This window comes from Mesoplodon mirus (genome assembly GCF_964341445.2).
Source record: "Mesoplodon mirus genome assembly, chromosome: 16".
NCBI classification, from domain to species: domain Eukaryota; kingdom Metazoa; phylum Chordata; class Mammalia; order Artiodactyla; family Ziphiidae; genus Mesoplodon; species Mesoplodon mirus.
Genome location: NC_138992.1, coordinates 38,351,122 through 38,375,283, shown reverse-complemented (window position 1 = coordinate 38,375,283; position 24,162 = coordinate 38,351,122). Strand labels below are relative to the sequence as shown.

General features: G+C 43.7%; 1 protein-coding gene across 1 annotated transcript in view; it reads left to right on the top strand.

Annotated features, from left to right (window-relative positions):
* Nucleotides 1-547: 547 nt before the first annotated feature.
* The window catches only part of SDC2 (syndecan 2), a 110,625-nt gene continuing 87,010 nt past the window's right edge, over nucleotides 548-24,162 (top strand). The window contains exon 1 of the mRNA XM_082601617.1: nucleotides 548-1,120. Coding sequence (XP_082457743.1) covers nucleotides 1,061-1,120 — 60 coding nt within the window. The 5' untranslated portion in view covers nucleotides 548-1,060. The remainder of the gene's footprint in view (nucleotides 1,121-24,162) is intronic.

Sequence of the window (24,162 nt, the reverse complement as noted above, 5' to 3'; positions counted from 1 at the left end):
CTTCTCTTTTAAAATACAATTTTCATGAACTAGCCATTTTATGAACACTTCACATTGCTTGAAGGCATCTGTAAACTTCGTGTGTTTTTCCAACTCTCAAAGCAGTTTCTTCGTACTGGTCTGATTCTCACAGGCAGAAAAGCTAAACATGTCTCTCGTCGCTTCACCGATCTTTCTCCAGAAAAGTGAAAGTGAAGAGAAAAGAAAATAGAGAAAAAAGGAGCACGGAGGAGGAGAGAGAAAAAGGGGGGAGAGAGTGGGGGGCGGGTAAGGGAGTCAGAAAATGAAGGAATACGAGAGCACCGGAGCACAGACTGCGGACGCACAGACCCAGAGCAGCCACAGCGCGGAGCTGCTGGTGGCCACTGGTCGCCGGAGCTGCCAATCCGGGCGTAATCCTGTAGGAATTTCTCCCGGGTTTAGCTGGGAGTCACACTGCCGCCTCCCCTCCTCGAGACGCCCGGAGAAGCCCAGAGAAGCGGGCTCCGGAGGGAGGCTGGGAGCGGTAGGAGAAGAGGAGGAGGAGGAAGGGAGGAGGACCCTGGGAGGGAGGCGGCGGCGCGGGAGGAGGAGGGGCGCAGCCGCTGAGCCACTAGCTCCGCTCCGACGCGCTTCTCTCCAGATACTCCGGGAGCTCCAGCCGCGCGGATCAGGCGCTCCCACCGCCCTGCGCCCAAACTTCAGCTGCAGCTACATTCCAAGCCACCTAATTTATTCCTCAAAAATCAGAAACGGAGCCGCGACACGGGGAAGAAGTCCGCGGAGGAGTACAACAACAGCAGAGCAAGAAGAGCTCCAGAGAGCTGCCTCACCGGAGCAACAGCTAGGCATCGGTTGTGTAGGAACCAACAAGTGAGAAGGCGCCGCGTTCCCGGGGCGCAGCCGCAGGCGCAGCAGGAGGAAGCGAGAGCCCGGAGCCCGAGCTCCCGAGCCCGAGCCGCGGTCTCTGCGGCTGCTCTGCTCCGGTCCTTCTGCGCAGGCTGCGCCGGGCGCTGGGCGAGAGACTTCGTTTTTCCCTCGTTGCAAAGCGGCGGCTGGGAGCAGCCGGTCCCCGGGGAATATGCGGCGCGCTTGGATCCTGCTCACCTTGGGCTTGGTGGCCTGCGTGTCGGCGGAGTCGGTGAGTGGGCCAGGCTGGGGACGCGCGCGCCGTTTAGGGTGCAGAGACCGAGCAGAGTCCGCAGAGCCCGCGGGGAATCGGGGAGCGCCACCTGGGGGATGTCCCCCATTCCCAGACGTGCCCCTCGGCCCCCGGCGATCTGCTGGGACAAATGAGCTCGCTCCTCCACTCCTCTCCCCCTTCGCTTCCCGCAGAAAAGCGCCGCTCGCTGGAGTTGTCCCGAGGTCCCCCGGGATGAGGGCAAGAGTACTGCAGTTTTGTCGAACCGCAGAGGCCCCTGAAGTCACTCCCAACTTCTTTGCAGTCGGAGGGTCTGGAAGCGTGGCCGGGAAGGACCGATGGGGAAGGGTGGCCGGAGAGAGGAAACCCGGATAGGGCTGCGAGGGAACTGGCCCCCTCCGCGCGCTCCCCGAGACCCGGAGACGCCCTGGAAACTTTGGGGTCCCTTCTCCTGCACACCATCCCCCCAAACCCTCACGCCAGCTTTCCTACTCGATTGAATGCAGGTTCTGGGGAGATGGGGCTCAGCTTTAAGAAACCCTTGAGTGTCCGGAGAGGAAAGTTTGCAAAAAGTTCTTTTGTTTGATGTTCCCCTGGCTGGGGCGAGGGAGCAGACACTACGTGGAAACGCTACCGGCGGAGGCGCAGTCCTCGGTCCCGCGGTGGGTGAGCGGAACGCGTCCGAAAATGCCGGGGTGCGGGCCTCTGGACTCCCGGTGGTGCGGCGACCCGTGCTTCCTGCGGGGCGGGGGGCAGCTCGCGGGGCCTTAGGGACAGGAGGGCATTTCAGTATGGATTGCACTCGAGTGCAGCAGCGGGGCGAGGCGGGGTACTGTGACACTGCGATCGGCCTCGGGTCGATCGGCCTCGGGTCGCCCGGCCGCTCGGAGACCGAGGCTTCCATCCCGCCATGCTTGCCCTCGTGGGACCCGGCGGGAGTACCCCGAGGCCCGGAGGAGTCTCTTCTCCGGCGGGGCCGGCTGCGGGCACCCAGCCTCCCTCCCCGGCCTCGGCCGTGGGAACTTGGTTTCTCCTCCTCTGGGTCGCGTTTTGGGGGGGTTGGAGCTTGCTTCCTTAAGACGCCCAATGAGCGCCCTCTAAAGAGAACTGCCTCCTGGGCTTTCACTTGTGCTTGGCGGCCCCTACCTGGGCGCCCTGAGCTTTGTCCGCGATCCCGTCTGCAGCCTCAGGGCGGTCCGGGGCCTCGGTTAGGGAGTGCAGCTGTTTCTGTCCCTTCCAGTTCCCCATGTCTCCTCCCTTTGCCACCGAATAACTTGTCCATTTCTAATAAACTGAACCGCCTCTTCGAAGACAAATAATGTCATCTTCAGAGGTGGTTTTGTGAGTTTCTCCCCCTCGCCTTTAGCGTGTTATTTCTCCCTTCTCCCCCGACCCCAGCCCCCTTTTTTGAGTTGATGCGATTTAGGATTGGGAAACCTCTTTGGCACTCAGCAGCAGATGGGCATTTTTCATCGGTGTGGGAACCTCTGTGTGTGCTAGCAGGTGCCCAAACGTTAGGCGAGATTGGAGAACAAGTAGGATTGTAAACTGAACACAGCAGATGAGAATTTGGGTGCTCCGGCTGTAGAATAGAACTCCGAAACGTATCAGCATTTCTCTTCGGCAAATGATCGTTTTATCCCTTGGGATTGGTAATCTCCCAGCCAGTTATGAACTTTGGCTCTTTGCACACCGAAAGGGAGAGATTCTCTGTTTATTTCAGAAAAACATTATTGCTCATCTTGTTGCAAAGCAGGGCAAAGGGAGAACTCCATCTAAAGATTTTCAGGAGAAGCCTGCCTGCCTAAAAAGCTGTGCAGGGTTATAAGGAGGTCCCTTTTTTGCTGAGTCCTGTTCATAAATTTGCTAGAAAGTGTTGATGTTTGGGAATTCTAGAGGAATAATGTTTCCTTGGAGTTTTGCATAAATCTGACAGTGCTTCTTTTTTTTTTAACATCTTTATTGGAGTATAATTGCTTTACAATGGTGTGTTAGTTGCTGCTGTATAACAAAGTGAATCTGCTATATGTATACATATATCCCCATATCACCTCGCTCCTGCGCCTCCTCCCACCCTCCCTATCCCACCCCTCTAAGTGGTCAAAAAGCACCGAGCTGATCTCCCTCTGACAGTGCTTCTTAAGGAAGCTTTTTGGCTGAACTATACCTGTCTTCTCTGGTGACACCTCTACCCCCAACTCTGTGCCTTTGGGGTTCTAATATTTCTCATTTCCAACCAGAATTGGGTGCTTTCCAAGTGAGCTGTTTCACTGTGGTAGATACTGTTTTCAGTAATTGGAATATCATTCAAAAGGGTGATTAGATATTTTTTAAATGTCAACTTGAAGACTGTAGCAGAGAGTCTTTGTTAAGCAGTGAATCAATTTTTCTCAATAGAAGCTTTTTCAAGGTCCAGAACAGCCAATAGTCCATTTAAATTACTTTTCAGCCTCTGTTTCACATGTAGCAGCATAAACGTATGCGAAGTTGAAAGACTTCACTTTTCAACATTTAGTTATTAGAGTACATGATTTCCAGTACTTCTAATTTTAATTGGAAAACTGCAACTGTTTTCTGGGAGTTAGAAGTAGTGATCATCTAAGCGTAAAGCCTCTCATTTTCAAAAGGAAGAACATCTCCAGTTAGTGCATTCTTGAGTTTTATACTAAGTTCAAGGGGGTGAAAAAAGAGGTTCTCAGCAACCAAGGCTCAAAGCTGTCTGTGGAAAGGAACTGGTGGCCCTGCCTTTCTGGACGCTGGAGACATCAGGGCGAGCCTGGTCATGGCGATGCATTTATACCTCCCACCGGCATGCGAGAGGAGAGACTGACAGAGTGTGGCAGTAGTGATATGCTGCTGCTTTTCTCTCAGTTTTTTACATGACTGTTTATCTTCAGAAAGAATACATTGCAGACTGCCATAAACACGTAATTTGAACTGGAAGTATGCTTCAGAAAAGGAAGCGTTTTGAACTAGTGGAATTTTTTGCACATGCTTAGATGTGTGTAAATTAAAAGAAACTGTCAGATCATTTGGACCCATGCCTTACGTCTCCGTGTATTATGAAAGGCAGGCCTTGGAAAACTTGCATTTGAAGGAAAAATTAAATTGAAACCATGTAACCTTTTGCAGTTCTTTAGAAAAATACATTTTGGCTGCTCTAGTCATGTGGCAGATCATACTTGCGAGGGAATCTTAGAGAAATAAGGGCTCTTTCTCTGTTAGTTGGATATTAGCAGGAGGTAGATGTCACTTGAGAAGGGAAGACCTTATTAAGATCAGGCTTGTGGAAGATGGGCATCCAGAGGAATTTGAGTACACCCTCCAACTCTTGCTTCTGGGACCCGGAACGTATGATTTTGATGGTGCTTGCCATTTGAGGAACTGTGGAATATGCTTACACACAAGGCACCTTGAATAATCATTCGTTTGGAAGGGATTTCAAAAGATCATCTAGTTTTTTTCTTGGGTAGAACTAGTTCTCAAGTCTCCTAGAAGCCCCCAGAGACCCGACTGGCCAGCTTCAGGGGGCCCGGAGTCTCCTCAGGTTGGCAAAGCCTGAGGCTGACCAAGCCACACCGAGCCCGGCCAGCTCTGTCAATTCAGGTTTACAGGGAGTCCAGTGGCATAACGCCACAGTGCTATCGGCATGTCAGCTGGCAGTGATCTTAGGTCATGTGAAGAATGTCATCTGAGTTTAGATTCTCACGAGATTGTCTCTCCTCCTTTGCCAAAGAAGCAAACCAAAAGATCTTGCCCATCGTTTTCTTCTTCCCAAGACAGAAGACCTGCTGTTCATGCCACTGTCGAAGGTACATTCCGGTATTTCAAAACCACCTAATTCTTTCATGCACCAGAAGCCAAAATAAAGTTTTAGAGAAAAGCAAGAAGGAGTGAGGAAGAGCTTTCGCTGAAAACAAGCTACTCTTTTTCAGTCACCTCTGCCAGTACCATCATCTTAATTCTAGATTTGAATCAGATTTGAATCTTGAAGTCCGGTCCTTGACCCATTCATCTTTGTTGACTTTCGTGACCAGTTGGCCACTATATGCACCTATATGTTGTTCATTCCATGATATTTATTCAGCATCTATTGTACTAAGTGCTCAGGATAAAGGCGTAATCAAACCAGGCAGCCAGGAAGTGTTTCCCCTTCAGGTTTTTCTTTGTTGGCACCTTGCCAGCATGTGCCCCATGTCAACAGCCTTGCCATTGCCCTTCCTGGCCCAGATGCTCACCTGCTGTTTGATTTACCCTGTACCACTTGGATTGTGTTTCCTTGTTATCATGGTGTGGAGTCTAAATACCTCTGCCAGATTTATATGATGCTCCAGAAAATCACTCCTTCCTAGTTAGTCCCACCCCCCCCCGCCCCCATCCCTCTCCATCACGTCTCCCGGCCCTCGCCCACTCATCTCACTTTTGTGAATGCTCGCTGGACATAGCCACCTCTTCAGTGTTTCTCCTTTTAAATTCTGTTGATTCAAATCCAAGCTCCAGACAGCCTTTCACGACTGATCTAGCCATTGTTTTTCTCTTTCTTAAATAGTAACGCAGACTGACAATCAGAATCACTGTAAGTATGTAAAAATAGAGATTTCAGGGCCTTCTAACAATCAGAAACCTAAAGGGGGTGGGGGGTTGGTATTTTTATAAAGCATCTCAGATGATGCTAAAGAATTAGCCACATCTGGGAACCACTGGTCTAGTAACACACTTTACCCCTTCTACGTGCTATTTTGTGTTAGTCTTGGGGCTCCCAGGGGTAAGAAGCTTTGTGACCCTGAGGGACCAGTGTAGAGATAAAGGGTTTGGGTGGGGGAGATGTTGCTACTTTGCCACTTACTCCGTGTTAGGACTTGGACAAGATACTGACACTTTGAGTCACTTAAAAAAAATACATATGTGCGTGTGCATATAAATTGCACCTGAGAATGCCTTTATAACAGGATTGTTGTGAGGATAAAATGATGGAGCGTGGGAGTGGTACCTGAGGCACAGAAAGTAAGTGTTGTTTTTTTTCCTTCTTCTTTCTTGGGCTGTTTTCTTGACTATGAAATGAGAGAGCCATATATGATATTCTTGAGGCCCCTTAGCCCTCTGATGTTTTGGAGACTGGCACTGAGGGGAAGGTCCTTGTTTCCACACCTTTGACCCCTGTGGTAAATACCTGTTGATGCTCCATACTTAAGGGCAGGTGCCCATGGCTGGGGCAGTCAGGGTCAGCTGGTCCTGCTGAAGCTCTCCTTCGCTCTGGTCACTGAAGACAGTGTGGTCTGGGGTCAGCTGAATCTACCAGCTTGGGGGTGGACCTGGGTTAGTTTGCAAGTTTTGACTCTCGACCTCAGTTTCATCCACATTGTGGTGTTGAAGAATAAAAAGGCAAATCCAGTGCCTCCCATCAGTGTACATTCCTACTCCTTCCCGTGTCCATGTCCTTTGGCTGAGTTGAGATTCTAGCAGGTCGGAAGGAGAGAGTTACAGTGGCATCGCATGCTTAAGTGCCACTGGGTGTCTAGAATGAGGTGGCACGGGAGGTCAGGGAATGTTGGGCAGCTGTGAGTAGCAATAGGGAGAATTTTTATTTTTTAAGAGTAGAAATGCATGGAAGAATTTCTTCTCTTAGCAGTTTGAGATGTGGGTCCTGCTATTAAAAATCTCCATTGCATTTTGATGAGTCTGTTTCTAGGGCAACATTCGTTTTAACAACAAGGCTAGAGGGGTGATTGCCTCTGAGTAGGAAAGGACACTGTTGAAATAGACTGTGTACATCTGTTTTTCTTGGGTATCTCAAAGAATTGGTGGGACTAGGAGAAAGTCACTGGAGATTTCCCATTTGAATCAGCAGTGAGGCCAACTGGTACCCCAGTCAGTGATGTGAGAGTCAGGTCATGGTGTTGGACTCCAAGCTATAGAAAAATATTATTAAAGACAAGATATGTTTTCACATTTCTCTCCTCTGTTGTTGAATCTGTTCTGTGAAAAATGTCACAAAGATGCAGTAAAATGTGTCCTTTGCAAAGCATTTTGATGTTTTCTTATCTTTATACAGGTATATTAAATACAAATAGTACAGATGTTTAAGGAATATGTACAATAAATAGAGTTTAGTCTCATGGTAAGAATGACACATGGAGCAAGGTAAACAAATACTAAAGGAAAATTATTTTTTTAAAGTTCTTATCAAAAAAAGAGTAAGAGTTAAATATGTATTTTTGTACAATGTATTGTTAAATATAAAGATAGTGAAAATAAATGTACAGTATTGAAGGCAAAAGAGAGGCTTTGCACACATATAATTAACAATCTTAATCCCTGTGGGACCTCAGCTTTCCCAGCTATAAAATGATAAAGTGAACTAGAAGAACTTCTGTCTTTAATATTTATTTTTTTCTATATGCTTCAGGGTATGATTGGAGCAATGTTAAGATTAACCTAATCAATAAGTAATTATTAAGCTCCTGCCAAATACTTACTATTTTATTACTGGAGCAAGGAATTTCTTCACATTACAGAAATGTAAAGCTACTGGTAAAATGCTGGTGGTAATCAGTTAACTTGAGCTAACTATTCATCATGTACTGGGATTATATACATTGCTCTGAATATTCATGATCTAATATCTAGTGTTTTCCCATATATTTCCTGATATAGGCCAGTGTAGCAGCAAGAGCAGTTGATGTGATGGAACTCACTTTCATTCTAGAAAGAAGACAACATGACTTGTTGATGTAATCTGGAGGGCTTTTGAAGCATAATCCACTGAGGGTCTCAGGTTTCTCATTTGGTTTCTGGCCTTGACCTTCATTTCCAGAGAGGGGCCTTTAACTGCCTTCCCTTTGGTTCCTTTCTATAGCACCAGAGCCCAGCGTCAGTGCTGTAGAGACCATAGCAAGAGTCTAAATGAGAAGACAGTATGGTACAGTGGTTCAGAGCCTGGGCACTGGAGTTAAGACTTGCCTGGGTTAGAATCCACTTACTGTGTAAACTTGGGCAAGTTTCTAAACCTCTCTGTGCTCAGTTTTCTCATCTGTAAAATGGAATATCGTCAAATAGGTTCTTAGGATTACATGGGACAGAACACACTGGAGCTTTTAACACAGTGGCATCTTCACACTCAGTGTCACATGTTAGTTACTTATATTCTGTTTTCTGCTTCCCTAAAGAGTGGGGGCTTGACACTCTACGGGCTCATCTGATAAGCTCCAGCCCAGAGGGTGGCCTGGAAACTACATGATTGAGCCTGCATTTTCATAGCTGGGGTTCTTTCCCTGACTTGGGGAGGCCTAGCTCTACCTCGAGATATTGGGGACATTTTTGTGTAGATATACTGGGAGATACTGTGGGTTTGGTTCCAGACCACCACAAAAAAGCAAAGATTGCAATAAAGCGAATATCACAATAAAGTGAACCACATGAGTTTTTTGGTTTCCCAGTGCATAGAGAAGTATGTTTATACTATACTGTATTCTGTTAAGTGTAGTGTGTTGTGTCTAAAAAAATCAATGTACATTATCATAATTAAAATTTTTTATTGCTAAAAATGCTAACCATCATCTGAGCCTTCAGCGAATTGTAATCTTTTTGCAGGCAGAGGGCCTTGCCTGGATGTTGATGGCTGCTGACTGATCAGGGTGGTGGTTACTGAAGGCTGGGGTGACTGTGGGAATTTCTTAAAATAAGACAACAGTGAAGTTTGCTGCATAGGTTGACTCTTCCTTTCACGATTTCTCTGTAGTATTTGGTGCTGTGTGATAATCTTACCCACAGTAGAACTTCTTTCAAAACTGGAGTCAATCCTGTCATACCCTGGTGCTGCCGTATCAACTTGGTTTATGTCATATTCTAAATCCTTTGTTGTCATTTCAATGATCTTCACCAGGAGTAGATTCCATCTCAAGAAACCCCTTTCTCTGCTCATCCATAAGAAGCAACTCCTCATCCATTCACGTTTTATCATGAGAGTGCAGCAATTCATTCATATCGTCAGGTTCCACTTCTAATTCTAGTTCTCTTGCTATTTCCACCACATCTGCAATTACTTCCTCCACTGAAGTCTTGAACCCCTCAAAGTCATCCCCTCAAAGGGTTGGAATCAACTTCTTCCAAACTCCTGTGAATGTTGATATTTTAACAAACGTTCTTAATGGCATCTAGAACGGTGAATCCATTCCAGAAGGTTTTCAATTTGCTTTGTCCAGATCTGTCAGAGGAATCACTGTCTATGGCCCTACGAAATGTGTTTTTTAAATAGTAAGACATGAAAGTTGAAGTGATCCATGGGCTGCAAAAAGGATGTTGTGCTTGTAGGCATGAAAACAGCATTGCTCTCCTTGTACATCTTCATCAGAGCTCTTGGGTGACCAGGTGCATTGTCAATGAACAGTAATATTTTGAAAGGAATCTTTTTTTTCTGAGCAGTAGGTCTCAACAGTGGGCTTAAGATTACGTAAACCATGTTGTAAACAGATGTGCTGTCATCCAGGCTTTGTTATTCCATTTACAGAGCACAGGCAGAGTAGATTTAACATAATTCTTAAGGGCCATAGGATTTTCTGAATGGTAGATCAGCATTGGCTTCAGCTTTAAGTCACCAGCTGCATTAACCCCTAACAAGGGAGTCAGCCTATCCTTTGAAATTTTGAAACCAGGCATTGACTTCTCTGTAGCTGTGAGAGTCCTAGATGGCATCTTCTTCCAATAGAAGGCTGTTTCATCTACATGGAAAATCTGTTGTTTAGTGTAGCCACCTTCATGAATTATCTTAGTTAGATCTTCTGGATAACTTGCTGCAGCTTCTGCATCAGCACTTGCTGCTTCACCTTGTACTTTTACGTTACAGAGACGGCTTCTTTTCTTTTTTTTTTTTTTTGCGGTACGCGGGCCTCTCCCTGCTGTGGCCTCTCCCGTTGTGGAGCACAGGCTCCGGACGCACAGGCCCAGCAGCCATGGCTCACGGGCCCAGCCGCTCCGCGGCACGAACCTGCATCCCCTGCACTGGCAGGCGAACTCTCAACCACTGTGCCACCAGTGAAGCCCTGGCTTCTTTTCTTAAACCTCATGAACCAATCTCTGCTAGCTTCAAACTTTTCTTCTGCGGCTTCCTCACCTTTCTCAGCCTTCATAGACTTGAAGAGAGTCAGGGCCTTGTTCTGGATTAAGCTTTGGCTTAAGGGAATGTTGTGTCTGGTTTGATCTTCTAACCAGACCATTAAACTTTCTCCATATCAGCAATAGGCTGTTTTGCTTTGTTATCATTTGTGTGTTCACCTGAGTAGCACTTTCATTTCCTTTAAGAACTTTTTCTTTGCTTTCACAACTTGGCTAACTGTTTGGTGCAAGAGGCCTAGCTTTCGACCTCTCTCCGCTTTTGAGATGCCTTTCTCACTAAGCTTAATCATGTCTAGCCTTTGGTTTAAAGTGAGAGACTCTTTCTTTCACTTGAACATGTAGAGGCCACTGTAGGGTTATTAATTGGCCTAATTTCTATATTGTTGTATCTCAGGGAATAGGGGGCCCCGAGGAGAGGGAGAGAGATAGGGAACTGATCCGTGGAGCAGTCAGAATACATCCAACAGTTATTAAGTTTGTTGTTTTATATGGCCGAAGTTCGTCCCCAAAACAATTACAACAGTAACATCAAAGATCACTGATCACAGATCACCATAACAAATATATTAATAATGAAAAAGTTTGAATATTGTGAGAATTACCAAAATGTGACACAGAGACACGAAGTGAGCAAAAGCTGGTGGAAAAGTGGCGCCGATAGACTTGCGAGACGCAGGGTTGCTGCAAACCTTTAATTTTTAAAAAATGCTGTATCTTTGAAGCACAATAAAACAAAGTATGCCTGTACTCACCCTTTTCTCTAAATGTGGGTGATGTGAGAGAATATGTCATCGATTATTTCTGGCCCATGGACAGTTTCTCCAGTAATTTTATCTCTACAAATCTCTCCAGAGGAAATAATCGTAGCTGGGTAAATGTATTTATTGAAGCCTTACTTATAATAGTTAAAAAAATGGAAACAACCTACGTGTATAATACTAGAGGAATGGTTAAATAAAAGCTTCTAAATTATACATTAATTATCATACAACCATTAAAAATGTATTGGAAGAATGTTTATAACTTGGAAACTGTTTTTATAATAGAAAAAAAAAGTCAGATATAAAACTATGTATAGACAACATTGTAAATCAACTATACTTTAATAAAAAACTATGTATAGTAAAACCCTGGTTATATTAAATAAATTTAAATATATCTACACATATATGTATATACTATGTATTTATGTATCCACAAACCTGTGCGTTGATGAAATTGCGTAGAACTAAATACACACAGATGCAAACACAAATGAGTACAGGTAAAACTGGGGAAATCTGAATAAGATTGGTCAATTGTATCAATGTCAGTATCCTTGTTTTTATATTTATAAAATGTTACCATTGGGGTAAACTGAGTAAAGGGTACAAGAGGAGTCTCTGTTATTTCTTACAACTGCATGTGAATCTACAATTATCTCAACAAAAAATTCCATTTAAAAAAAATGGCACCAGGGGACTTCCCTGGCAGTCCAGTGGTTGAGACTTAGCCTTCCAATGCAGGGGGTGCGGGTTCGATCCCTGGTCAGGGAGCTAAGATCCCACATGCCTCACGGCCAAAAAAGCCAAAACATAAAACAGAAACAATATTGTAACAAAAATTCAATAAAGGCTTTAAAAAAAATGGTCCACATCAAAAAAAAAAAAAAAGAAAAAAAACTTAAAAAAATGGCACCAGACCTAGATGGTTTTACAAATAAGTTTTGCTGATCCTTCAAGGAACAGATACTTGTTCCAAAGCTTAGAGAATGACAGAAGATTTCATGAGGTTGGCATTATTCTGTGTCAAAACCAGACAAGGAAAGCACAAGAAAACAAATCTTTAGGCCAGTTTCACTTGTGATCATAGATGCCAACTTTTTATTTTATTTATTTTTTAAACATCTTTATTGGAGTATAATTGCTTTACAATGGTGTGTTAGTTTCTGCTTTATAACAAAGTGAGTCAGCTATACATATACATATATCCCCATATCTCCTCCCCCTTGCATCTCCCTCCCACCCTCCCTATCCCACAATTTTAAATAGAATGTTATCAAACCGAGTACAGCAGCTTATTAAAAGAATAATGATGAGTTCAAGTAGGGTTTATCCAAAGAATGCTTCAGCATCAGAAAGCAATGCAGTTATTAACAGTTTAAGGGAGATAACAGTATGGTCATCTCAACAGATTCAGAAAAGCATCTGATAAAAATTTACAAAAATGTTAATATAAAGGTCTAATATCTGGTTAACTGAAGGCTTACTGTATTAGGGTTAGTACATCTGTGCTGAACACTCAATATATTTGACATGTTTAGGAACCAAAAAGCCACTGTGTACTGAGTTGTTAGGCAACAGTCTCTGCATGGATGACAGGTGCGTGACAGTGCAGTAAATTATGGGTCATAACATATATAGATCCTAATTCACATGAAGTCGTAGTTCTAGTGTTTTCATGTTTCACTTGTGTGCCCTCCCAAATTAAGATAATACAGGAGATGATATTGAAGGGTATGATGATGAGTCAGGTATGCTGTAGTTCAGTTTCTGGTATTACCACCTAAAAGCCACATGACCTTGGGGAAGTTTCTTATCATCTCTGAGCTCGTTTTTCTCAGTGTAAAATTGGGAATTATAATATTTTGCTTTTGGGTTAATTTTGAAGATTAGCCTCAATAATGACTGAAAACTTCTAACAAAAAACCCGACCCAAAGTAGGTGTTATAAACTCATTTGATCCTCTTTCCTTTCAGCTTTAAGTTTCGTGATTCCCGAGTATATTATATATGCACAAATATGTATGCATGTTTCTTGTTTCTTGCTTGCATTCTGACCCTTGGCACCAAGGGACATATGTTTTCACACATTTATGACCAGTTTATTTTTCACCAAGCAAGGTGTGATGCTGAATTATATTTTTTCTTTCCTGCATCATCCGTTTCCTGGATTACATTCAAGTAAAGCTCAAAATAGACTTGCATACAGGTTGGAAATTTAGTTGAGATTTGAAAAATCTAACATAATACTTGGGATTATAATTATAAAATGCTTAAAGGAGGTCCTATAAACACTGATTTATCTGTTAGGTTTACTAATGAATTAAAATCTTAATTTCATTTATGTCTCACCTCTGAACTCATTTAGATAAGAGTGCAGGGTATTTTGGTTTGAGTATTTTGTTTATTTTTATTTTATTTTACTTTTTTTTAAAATTTATTTTATTTATTTATTTTTGGCTGCGTTGGGTCTTCTTTGCTGCGCACAGGCTTTCTCTAGTTGCAGCGAGCGGGGGCTACTCCTTGTTGCGGTGCGCAGGCCTCTCACTGCAGTGGCCTCTCTCGTTGAGGAGCACGGGCTCTAGGTGCACGGGCTTCAGTAGTTGCAGTATGCAGGCTCAGTAGTTGTGGCTCCCGGGCTCTAGAGCACAGGCTCAGTAGTTGTGGCACACAGGCCCAGTTGCTCCACCGCATGTGGGATCTTCCCGGACCAGGGCTCAAACCCGTGTCCCCTGCATTGACAGGCGGACTCTTAACCACTGCGCCACCAGGGAAGCCCTTTGTTTATTTTTGAGTTGATTAGATTTTGTAATTGTTCTGATTAGTTATTGGATGAAGTTTCTTATTTGGTAAGTCAGTTAATAATTGACTCATGTTACTGCACATCGAACAAGGGCAAAGCTCTTGCTTGTCTTGCAGGTTAAAAAGAAATGACATGATACCTACCTTCAAGCAACTATTATCTACCTTTTGATTGTTTAGGGTAATTGCACCTAGGTTGAGCCATATTTAACACATGCATTCTTTGTAAACTATGGATCTGTTTGTTTTTGTCTGAATCTAGTTAGACGTATCTAGCAATCAAAACTGCTTAAGAACTACAGTTGAGAAGGATAAGAAGAACCCCTTGTAGAAGAGAAGTTACTGCTTTCCTAGAAAGAAGCCTTCCCTGAAGTGGCACAGTGTGCTAGAGAAAAACCAGAAGTAGACACTGGATTTTCATACTTTTTAGTTTTCCTCCACCTGCTCTGCAAGCAAAGACTTCCGAATATTAAAATGTACAAAAGATTCAAAGAGCAAGAAATTGTTTAGAACCTGAATAGGCTATTGATATTTATATCAGGCAAGAAAGAAATCTTACATTTCATCCAGTTTAATTCTCCATACTTTATAAGCTTTGGACTCTTAAAGGGGAGAGCTAGACCTTATACTATGTGTTCAGTTGATCAGATAGTCTTAACTGATGAATGAAAGAGGTATACAAGTGTTGGGATGATTTTCACTGTGTTCTTTTGGATTCTGCCTTTTCATTATGTAACCATGGGTTTTGGAGCTAGAATTGACTTGTCCAAGATCACATAGTTAGTTAATGGTGGAATTATAAGTTGGGCCCAGGCTATCTGATTTGCTGCTGTTTTCTTCTTACCATAACACATTCCCTTTTGGGCTCATTCCTCTCCCTTATTCCCTACACTAATGATTAGCACCTAATACACTTACTTCTGCCACATGTTTGATAAATAAATGAAATTCCAAGTGGAACATACGTTATATGTTATATCTCTGCATCAGTGTGTTTTGTGCAAAATGAATAAAGTGATGTTGAGATAATTTCAGAATTTCCAACAAAAAATGTGCTCCTGCTAACTTCTTTATTGTCTGTGAAGCTTTTGGCTGATTAGGGGAGAAGGGCTGAGAGCACTAGGATCTGGAAGACCCAGAGAGAGAGAGACTGAAGTCAAGTTGATTTGTAAATCTTGGGAAGATTGTGGAGACTTGCAGGCAGAAAAGGAGATAAAAACTTCATGGAGATAAGAATCAAAACTGGAAGCAAAATCCTCATGAATTACTACAACATTTTATGTAGGTAGCAAACTGCTGTTGTAGGTTGAGGGGAGAAGAACATTCTTTGGATTTTTATACTAAAATTATGTCAGAGCCTTCAGGGAAAAATGTCTGTGGAACTGAGGGCCAGGTAGAAGCACTTTTTGCCAGCACTGGATGATCTTCTAACATTTTTCTCTTGAGTACTGATGTAAATCTTAGTGTAATAACATGAATATATTTGAGTCTTAGTTTTTCAGAAAATAAGTCTGTGGGATGATATTTTTAAGAATTGAATTTTGTTAAAAGACAATAACATGAGAAATTACTACAGTGATCTCCTACTGTGTGCTTAGAACTGTTGTAGGCATTTCCCATTTATTGCCTATAATTGTCTCACAACTGCTAGGCGGTATTACTTACCATGGCTGTATTTTAGATGACAGAGCAGAAGTCAGATCCTCAGTTTTTCTAGCTTTAAATAGCCTTGGCTTGATACTGTAATCTTTCAAGAGAGCAGTGAGAGTGTTTAAATGTATAATCACTTTTTAAAGCAGTCTGATGGGTGCAGCCCCCATTAGTGATGGGTCAGACCCTTCATTTGCATGGTTGGGCTAATATTCTAGGTCACACATTTCCTGATTTCTTTACCAACATTTAGCACCTTACCTCAAAGGCTTCTCTCCACAAGCTTCTGTCTGTGGAGAGAATGGGAGAACTGAGTGTAGAATAAATAGGAATCTCTTTAAATACCAGATCTGCTGGTGTCTGGCTGTAGGGCTTTCAGCAGGTTACTTAGTCTCTCTGGGCCTCAGTTTTCTCATCTGTGAAAAGAAGGTGAGTCACAGTAGCAGCTCATCGAGATGCTATGAGGATTAGAGCTCCTGCACGTCAAGCATTTAGGAGAGTGCCTGGTGTAGAATAGTCACTAGTCTCCTGTTGACGCTAATTGAAATGGATGGCTAATTAGGTGTGCTGATCAAAGAAGAAAGCATCCTCTTTTGAGGTTTTGAAACTGAGACAGAGAAGAATGATGGTGCCACTGACCAGATGGGAAAGACAAAAGCAGAGGCTGAATTTTTTTCTTTTCTATTTTTTTTTTTTTTTTGTGGCTGTTGTTTTTTGGTGAAAAAAGGTGGTGTTTTGCCTCTTCAGCTCTTGTTCTCATCTGGAGAGTGAAGAGCAGGTTCTAGGTCAGTGGTTCTTAGCTTTTCCTGCACATTAAACTCATTTAGGGAGCCTTTCAAAGCCATCTGTACCTGAGCCCCACCCAGAACCAATTAAACCAGAATCTCTGGGGATGGGGCCCAGCCAGCTGGAAAGCTCCCCTGGTGATTCTAACTTCTAGAAGATTTGAGAAGAGAACTGTTTTGGATGCTTTTATGGTCTCCTCCAGCTCCGGAGAAAGTCAGGCACTCAAGATTTTGTCTTCTTAAACCATGCTCACCACTGCCTGTGACCCAGCCACGTGGAATACAGTGGCTTCCCAGGACAGTTCTGCTGCCTGGCACAGTCTAAGCTGTGTAGAACTGGGAAGTGCTCGCTCCGTCTGAGCCTTTTCCTCTTCTACCCTTCTCTTCAATATCTCTTTCTCTTGGGTTATACTCTTCTGATAATTATGTTGGTGGATTAGGATGCCATTTGCGAGGTCTTTAGACAGAAGATTATACACGTATAAGTGAAAGTTATCTAAGGATGTCTTTAAAAATTTGAAATATTTCCCTTGCCTTTTGAAAACTCTCCTTGTTGGAACAAAGAATGCCTGTCCTCTTGGCCTGGTTGCAGAAAAGCATGTTTGGTCAGCTTATTAGATTTGCCTGAGTTCACGCTTTGAGCAGAGAGATGGTGTGTTTTACTGATTGTAAATGTATTCTAGGGCTTGTCTGAATGTACTGGTCATGTATAAGCCGAGCACACGTGTCTTAATGATGGCCCTCTTATTGTAACTGCACTTCAGCTACTTGAACCTGGTTCAAGTTGAATTAATTCCATGGAAATAGACTGTTTCCGGTTGGAGTTGGGAAGAGAGAGTGCTTTAGGCTGTCCTGTGAATAAGACATCTGAGTTGTCTTTAGTTCTTTCTTAAGTAAAAAAGCAGCAGCCCATTATCTAATCTATTCATAGTTTACTTTGTTCAGATATCTAATTTGGGAGCATGTTTGCCCTCACTCAACTCTGAACACAATTTTCCATCCCTTGAATAAAAGAGGATCTCTTTAATTGACTCGGGAAAAAACCTTGTTTGAGAATTCTGGAGTTCTCAAAGCTTTTAAAAACAGCTCTGCAGGATGACATTAAAATGCTGACCCTTTAGAAACTACCACTCAACATGTATCTGTCCTACAATACAGCTGGAAGAAGTATTATTCTGAGCAAGCTGTTAAAGTGAGCCATTTGCTGTGATTCATAGGCTTTTAAACCCAATGAGTCTGTAATATCCAGAAGAAAAGTTATCATTACTGTTTATTATTTTGGCGACAATAGGGTTAAATCTCTCTTTACAAAGTATTAAGCGTGCACAGAGACTAGTCTTAGAAATCAAGGAAGTGGAAATGTGAATTCTACTCCCCTCCCCCAGTGTATCCCCTGATAGATGTTCCGGAGCATTAATAGAATAAAATTGGCAGATAAAGGCATTTGTTCTCAGTGGAAATTGAGGTCTGTTGCAGGAGTCATTAACTCTAGCTTTTGACAAGCGTTTCTTAAAGTGTGGATGGATCGCGGCATCTTTATCACTTAGGATCTTGTTAGAAATGTGGGTTCTGGGCCCATACTCCAGTCCAACCAAATCAGAAATCTGGAGGTGGGGCCCAGCAATCTGAGTTTTTAAAAGCTCTTTGGGTGATTTTTGTGGCTTGCTAGAATTTGACAACTACAGAGAAATGGTTCTCATCCCTGATGGTACAGGCACCACTAAAGGAGGGCCCCTAGGGGTGGGGCTCAGAAATCAGTGTTTGTTTGTTTTTTAAAGCTGCCTTGGTGATTCTACTGTGCAGGCAGGCTTGCAGACCACTGCTTTAGGGCGCTACTACTCAAAATGTGGGCACTGGACCAGCAGCCTGAGCATCACCTTGGGAGCTCATTAGAAATATAGAATCCCAGGGCTTTCCTGGTGGCGCAGTGGTTGGGAGTCCACCTGCCGATGCAGGGGACACGGGTTCGTGCCCCGGTCCAGGAAGATCCCACATGCCGCTGAGCGGCTGGGCCCGTGAGCCATGGCCGCTGAGCCTGCGCGTCCGGAGCCTGTGCTCCGCAATGGGAGAGGCCACAACAGTGAGAGGCCCGCATACCGCAAAAAAAAAAAAAAGAAAATAAAGAAATATAGAATCCCAAACCCCATCTGAGACTGCTGACTTCTAATTTGCATTTTAACAAGACTCTCAGTGACTCACAGCCACATTATAGTTGGTCAAACACTACTTTATAGAAATAGTGAGTTTCCTTTAAAGAAGTCAGTCCCTAGGATGCCCTTAATTTACAATTTTGAGGGGAGGCAGAATAGCTGCTTTGGCTTCTGTCTGGTGTTGACTCAGGGAAGCAGGCACTGATGAGGAAGCAAGGGATGGCTCGAGAGCTACTGCTTAGGAGATCCTGGGACCGTGAGGTGTAACAGTAGCCCATAAGCCATCATCATTTAAGCAGTTAAGACACTCCCCGGTGCAAGTAACAAAACTCCCAACTCAGATTGGCATAAGAAATAAAAAGAAACTTTTTGGCTAAGATAATGGAGAAGTCCAGGAGTAGTTTTGTCTTCAGTCTGGGCCGCATCAAGAGGCTTAAGTATCAGGTCTTGGGTTTTACATGTCTTTCGGTGCAACTTTCCTTTCTTAGGTTTACTCCCAGGACTTCTACTAATTAAGGTAACAGCTCAGCTGTTGTTAAAAAGAGATTTCCCCAAATATAGTGGCTTAAGATAGCTGTTTTATTTCCCTTTGTCATAACAGTCCAAAGACAGAGCTGGTGGGATGGTTTTACCATGTTCCCATGCAGCTCTTATCTGTGGCTCCAAGGTGGCTGCTTCATCCTTCCCGTCTCCCAGCCAGGAGGAAGAGTCAAAGGGTGGACATGCACATTCCTCTTTAGGCCACAGCCTGGAAGTGTAGCGTCACTTCCACTTACATCCCATTGGTCAGAGTATAGTCATGGCTACACAAAATGCAGTGCAGGTTGGGAAATGTCTCTACGTGGGCAGCCACATGCCTAGTAAGAATCTGGAGAGGTCGTATTACTAAAGAAGGGACGATTTTGGATATTGATGACAACCAGGGGAAACCACTCCCCTTGTGGTGGCAAGATGGGGTATGGCAACTTCAGGTTAGCACACAGCCTGTCTTCTCAGCAGTTGTAGAAAGAGCTTCTCTTTCCCAATTATTCTAGTAAGATACGAAAATAGATTGTCATTAACTTTTTTTTAAATATAAATTTATTTATTTATTTATTTATTTGGCTGTGTTGGGTCTTTGTTGTTGCTGTGCGTGGGCTTTCTCTAGTTGCAGCGAGCGGGGGCTTCTCTTTGTTGCGGTGTGCGGGCTTCTCATGGCGGTGGCTTCTCTTGTTGCAGAGCACGGGCTCTAGAGCACAGGCTCAGTAGTTGTGGCACATGGGCTTAGTTGCTCTGTGGCATGTGGGATCTTCCTGGATCAGGGCTCGAACCTGTGTCCCCTGCATTGGCAGGCAGATTCTTAACCACTGCCACCAGGGAAGTCCCGTCATTGACTTTTTTTTGTGTGTGGTACGTGGGCCTCTCACTACTGTGGCCTCTCCCATTGCGGAGCACAGGCTCCAGACGCACAGGCTCAGCAGCCATGGCTCACGGGCCCAGCTGCTCCGTGGCATGTGGGATCTTCCTGGACCGGGGCACGAACCCGTGTCCCCTGCATCGGCAGGAGGACTCTCAACCACTGCGCCACCAGGGAAGCTCCCCATCATTGACTCTTGATTGGCTTGACCTGACTGCCTCTGGCCTGGGTCATATGCATCACCCCTGGAACTACAAGTGGAAGAAGAGCCTGAATCCCCTTGGACCGTGATAGGAAAGGTTTGGCTCCCCAGATAAAAGTGGAGTGACTATTACCTGAGGGAGGAGAATGAATGCTGTCAAAATGGGACACCTTTTTTTTCCCTTCACCTGTGCTCTAGCTCTTACTACAGTAACTTCTCTCTCCTCTTTCAAGCCTGACCTTCACCTTACCTGATTTTGCCAGGGTAAGATATTTGACACACACAACAGTTTGCCTTGGGGCTTACACTCCTGATGACCATATCTTGGAAGTAGGTTCATATCTTGGAAGGGGGGTCATATCTTGGAAGGGGGGGTCATAACTTGGAAGTGGAGGTTGTAACTTGGATGTGGGTTCAGGCATTGCCCTTTGTCCAGGTAAAAACTCCAGTATCCATCTATTTAGTGACAAATTAAATAGCAGGCATAGTATACAGTGAGCTTACTCTTTTAACTGGCATTTGGACCTAGACAAGAAAGGGAAGTGGAGAACTTGGGAGTGCTAAAGCCAGGGGTGGAGGAGTATTTACTGTCAACTTAGTTGTGTATGGAATATTTGAAGATTATTGGCACATTAGATAAAAGGCATTTAAAAACAAATATTTTGATGAGTTTAATAAACATAGGAGACTGCAGCAATGTACTTTTGATGTCTTATTTTAATGATTGGTAAGTATTGATAAAGGAAAAGATAAATTTGTTTATCTTTGACTGATTGGTAAACTTTTTTTAAAATATTCTAAATGAAATGGTTTGCATCTTTAACTGCAAAGGACTGTATAAATAGAGGCCATCATCAAACAGTGATGAGTATTATAAAAATGATGAATTGTGCTGTGCTTACCTCTCATTCTCAAGGTTTTGTTTCCTTTAATATATATATATATATATTTTTTTTTAAATAACTTACTCATTGTATAGAAGATTTGAGGTGATTTCCAAGACTGCAGACTTTTCCACAAACTTTAGAAGAAATGATATGTGGTTGAATTATATGAAACAGGAGCATTTTAAAAGCATACCATGTTAAAAAAAGTTGTAACCGTTAAATGATAGAAAAATAATGCATAATATTCAAAATAACATGCTATTTTCAAGCCTCTCAACTGAATGCTTATTGCTTATTGCATTATTGCCCTTTTTAATAAAAATGTGGATTGCAGGCACATCTGATGTAAATGAATTAAAATTTCATTTGCCCAGAACTTTGTGTATTGCGTTAATAAGATTTACCCAAAACACTATTGTTGGTTTAATAAATATTAAAAAACACCTCCTAGTGTTTGTCATTTTTCTCCCTGGGCATTAACTGCTCTTGTGAGTCTTTACCAGACTGCTTGTGTTGTTTTGTGCCTTGAGGTATAAATAGAGACAGAAAACCTAGAAGATTCAAACAAGTTCCATACCGTAAACTATTCGCAGGTGTGTTTAGTATTCATTCAGGAAAGCCTTTTAATCTATTTCATATAAAACTACTTTCTTTTAGCATCTACATGTGCAAGAGCTTGTATTTATTTTACTGGAAATTTAAAAAACAACAATAAAAACATTTTCTGGAAAGCATCATCGTCTAACAAGCACTAGGAAGATATAATGTGATGACTTACATCTGACCCTTTGCCTTCTTGGATCTTATATTCTTTTGGACAATTAAGAATGAAAGGGGTGGTAGCTTCCAAAGAGACAGATTTTGATTGAATAAAAGAAAGCCCTTTCTAAAAGGCAGGCAGGGATGGAATAGACCACTTCAGAAGTAGTGAGGGCCCCAGGCTGGAGGTAAGTAAGCATGTGCTTGGATGGCCTTTTGGGATTTTTAGAGGAGATTCAAAGCATTAGCTGGCTGGGAGATGAGCTGACCTGTATAGCTTCCTTCTAACTTTAGATTCTATTGTTCTTATAATATTTTGAAGTTAAATGCCAAACAACTTAAAATATATTTTATTTCCTGATAACCTTGTCTTAGACTAGACATCATTTGTTGCCTCAGTTGAAGGAGTATGGCACTCTAGGGCCAATTTTCTGTTAAACTGTTGGCAAGATGTCTATTTGCCAACTTGAGGGGACAAGTAACTATTGAAATTTGCCATTGCCTCAAACTTCAAGTGACCCTGACAGGTACTTAAATGAGGAAGAATGGCCAGCTTGACTGTCTGATGTGAGCCAGAGAGGTGTGGACCTGGGAGATGAGGCAAACTCAAGTCACAGCAAGGGGCCAGGACTTGAAGGCAGTGGAAGAATCTTCAAAGGAGGAGAGGTAGACGGTCTCCAAGCCAGCATGAAGAGTATCAGGCAAAGAGGCCACTGTCCCAGGCTGTCAGGGATGTGGAAGGTAGGCTTAGCCTCCGAAGCATTCATTCCCCCATCACTTTGTGACATGCACCAAGTACCTCTTCTTCGACTGGATGAGATGGTCATGCTGTGTCATGATCACCCATGACCCATGGGACATAGCACAAAGCTTTCCTTATGAGGCTTAAGCAACCACTGTGAAAAACACCACTGAAACAAATGATGGGCAGAAGGACTCTAGGTTAGGAACCATTTCTCTACCTCTTTACTCTTGTCCAAATAGCACCCCGTTCATGTTTACTTCTTTATCCTGCATGAAGCAAGAGAATGCTGGCCGGGTAACCAGAAGACTTGGGTTCTTATAAGCTGGCCTTTCTCTGCCAGTAACCAGCAGTGACCTCTAGCACATCCATCACTCAACCTCTTTTGTCTTATTTTCCCCATTTGTAAAACCCGCTGATCTCTGCCACCAAATGTGCTATAGTTCTATAATGGCTGCACTCTTCTTCTTTTTTTTTAAGGAAATAATTTTTTTCTCCTCTCTACCTATTGCCTTGGAATGAAGTTTTTTTTTTTTTTTTTTGCGGTACGCGGGCCTCTCACTGTTGTGGCCTCTCCTGTTATGGAGCACAGGCTCCGGACGCGCAGGCCCAGTGGCCATGGCTCACAGGCCCAGCCGCTCCGCGGCATGTGGGATCTTCCCGGACTGGGGCACGAACCCGTGTCCCCTGCATCGGTAGGCGGACTCTCAACCACTGTGCCACCAGGGAAGCCCGGAATGAAGTTTTTAAAATTCCAGTCCACATTTTAACATTTTGCTCTATTCTCTTCTCCTTTGTCAGCCAAGTAAATTGGTTACAGTTGTCATTTAGAATGCTATAATCTTTCATGACTAAACACTTCCTCTCAGGGATGCCACTCCATCTAGCTGTTATAGCTCAGATTTCTTCCTCCCAGATAGGAGGATGGAGGTTGCTTCTGAGTATGGGAAATAGAAGCTGGAGTAGGAGGTGAAGTTCTCACAGTTGGGAGAATGTGCTCCACCTGTTAGAGACAGGAAACAACTGGGGTGTGAAGGCCAGCTGTCCTTGTTCTGTGGATGGCAATTCCCAGCAGATTTTTTTCCTCATTTTGGGGCTCTGAACGTTACACACTACGCAGTTTCTTTGTCCTGGAATCTAATAGTTCTGTTAAAAACTGTGCAAGTGAATGTACTCTAGAAAGATACTGAGACTTTGAGTAGCTCAAGCATGGTATTCTGGGGGTCCCAAGGAGTGACTGAACCGCCTCTTCTAAAGGCGAGCATTTCACCCAGCATGATTTATCCACAGACTTTCAAATCTGACTATCTCCCAAATGCCTATGAAATTGATGGCAAGTATTAGTATGAAAAATGCTGCCCAACTGTGATCACAACTGGCCCACCGATTTACAGCTCATTAGCTCCAGGACTGCCCAGAGGAGGCTTTCCAGGTGGATGGGTCTCCTTGCCTAAAGTGCTGTCCTCACACTGCCTGGATTAGAAACATCTTGGGGGAGGGAAAGGGGGGTTTGTTAAAAATGCACGTTCTGGGCTTCCCTGGTGGCGCCGATGCAGGGGATGCAGGTTTGTGCCCCCGTCTGGGAGGATCCCACATGCCGCGGAGCGGCTGGGCCCGTGAGCCATGGTCGCTGAGCCTGCGCGTCCGGAGCCTGTGCTCCGCGGCAGGAGAGGCCACAACAGTGAGAGGCCCGCGTACCGCAAAAAAAAAAAAAAAAAATGCACGTTCTTGGTTCCCACCCTTGACTCTGCGTTTTAATGTCTAAACACACTGAAGTTACAGAATGAACTGCTTTTGG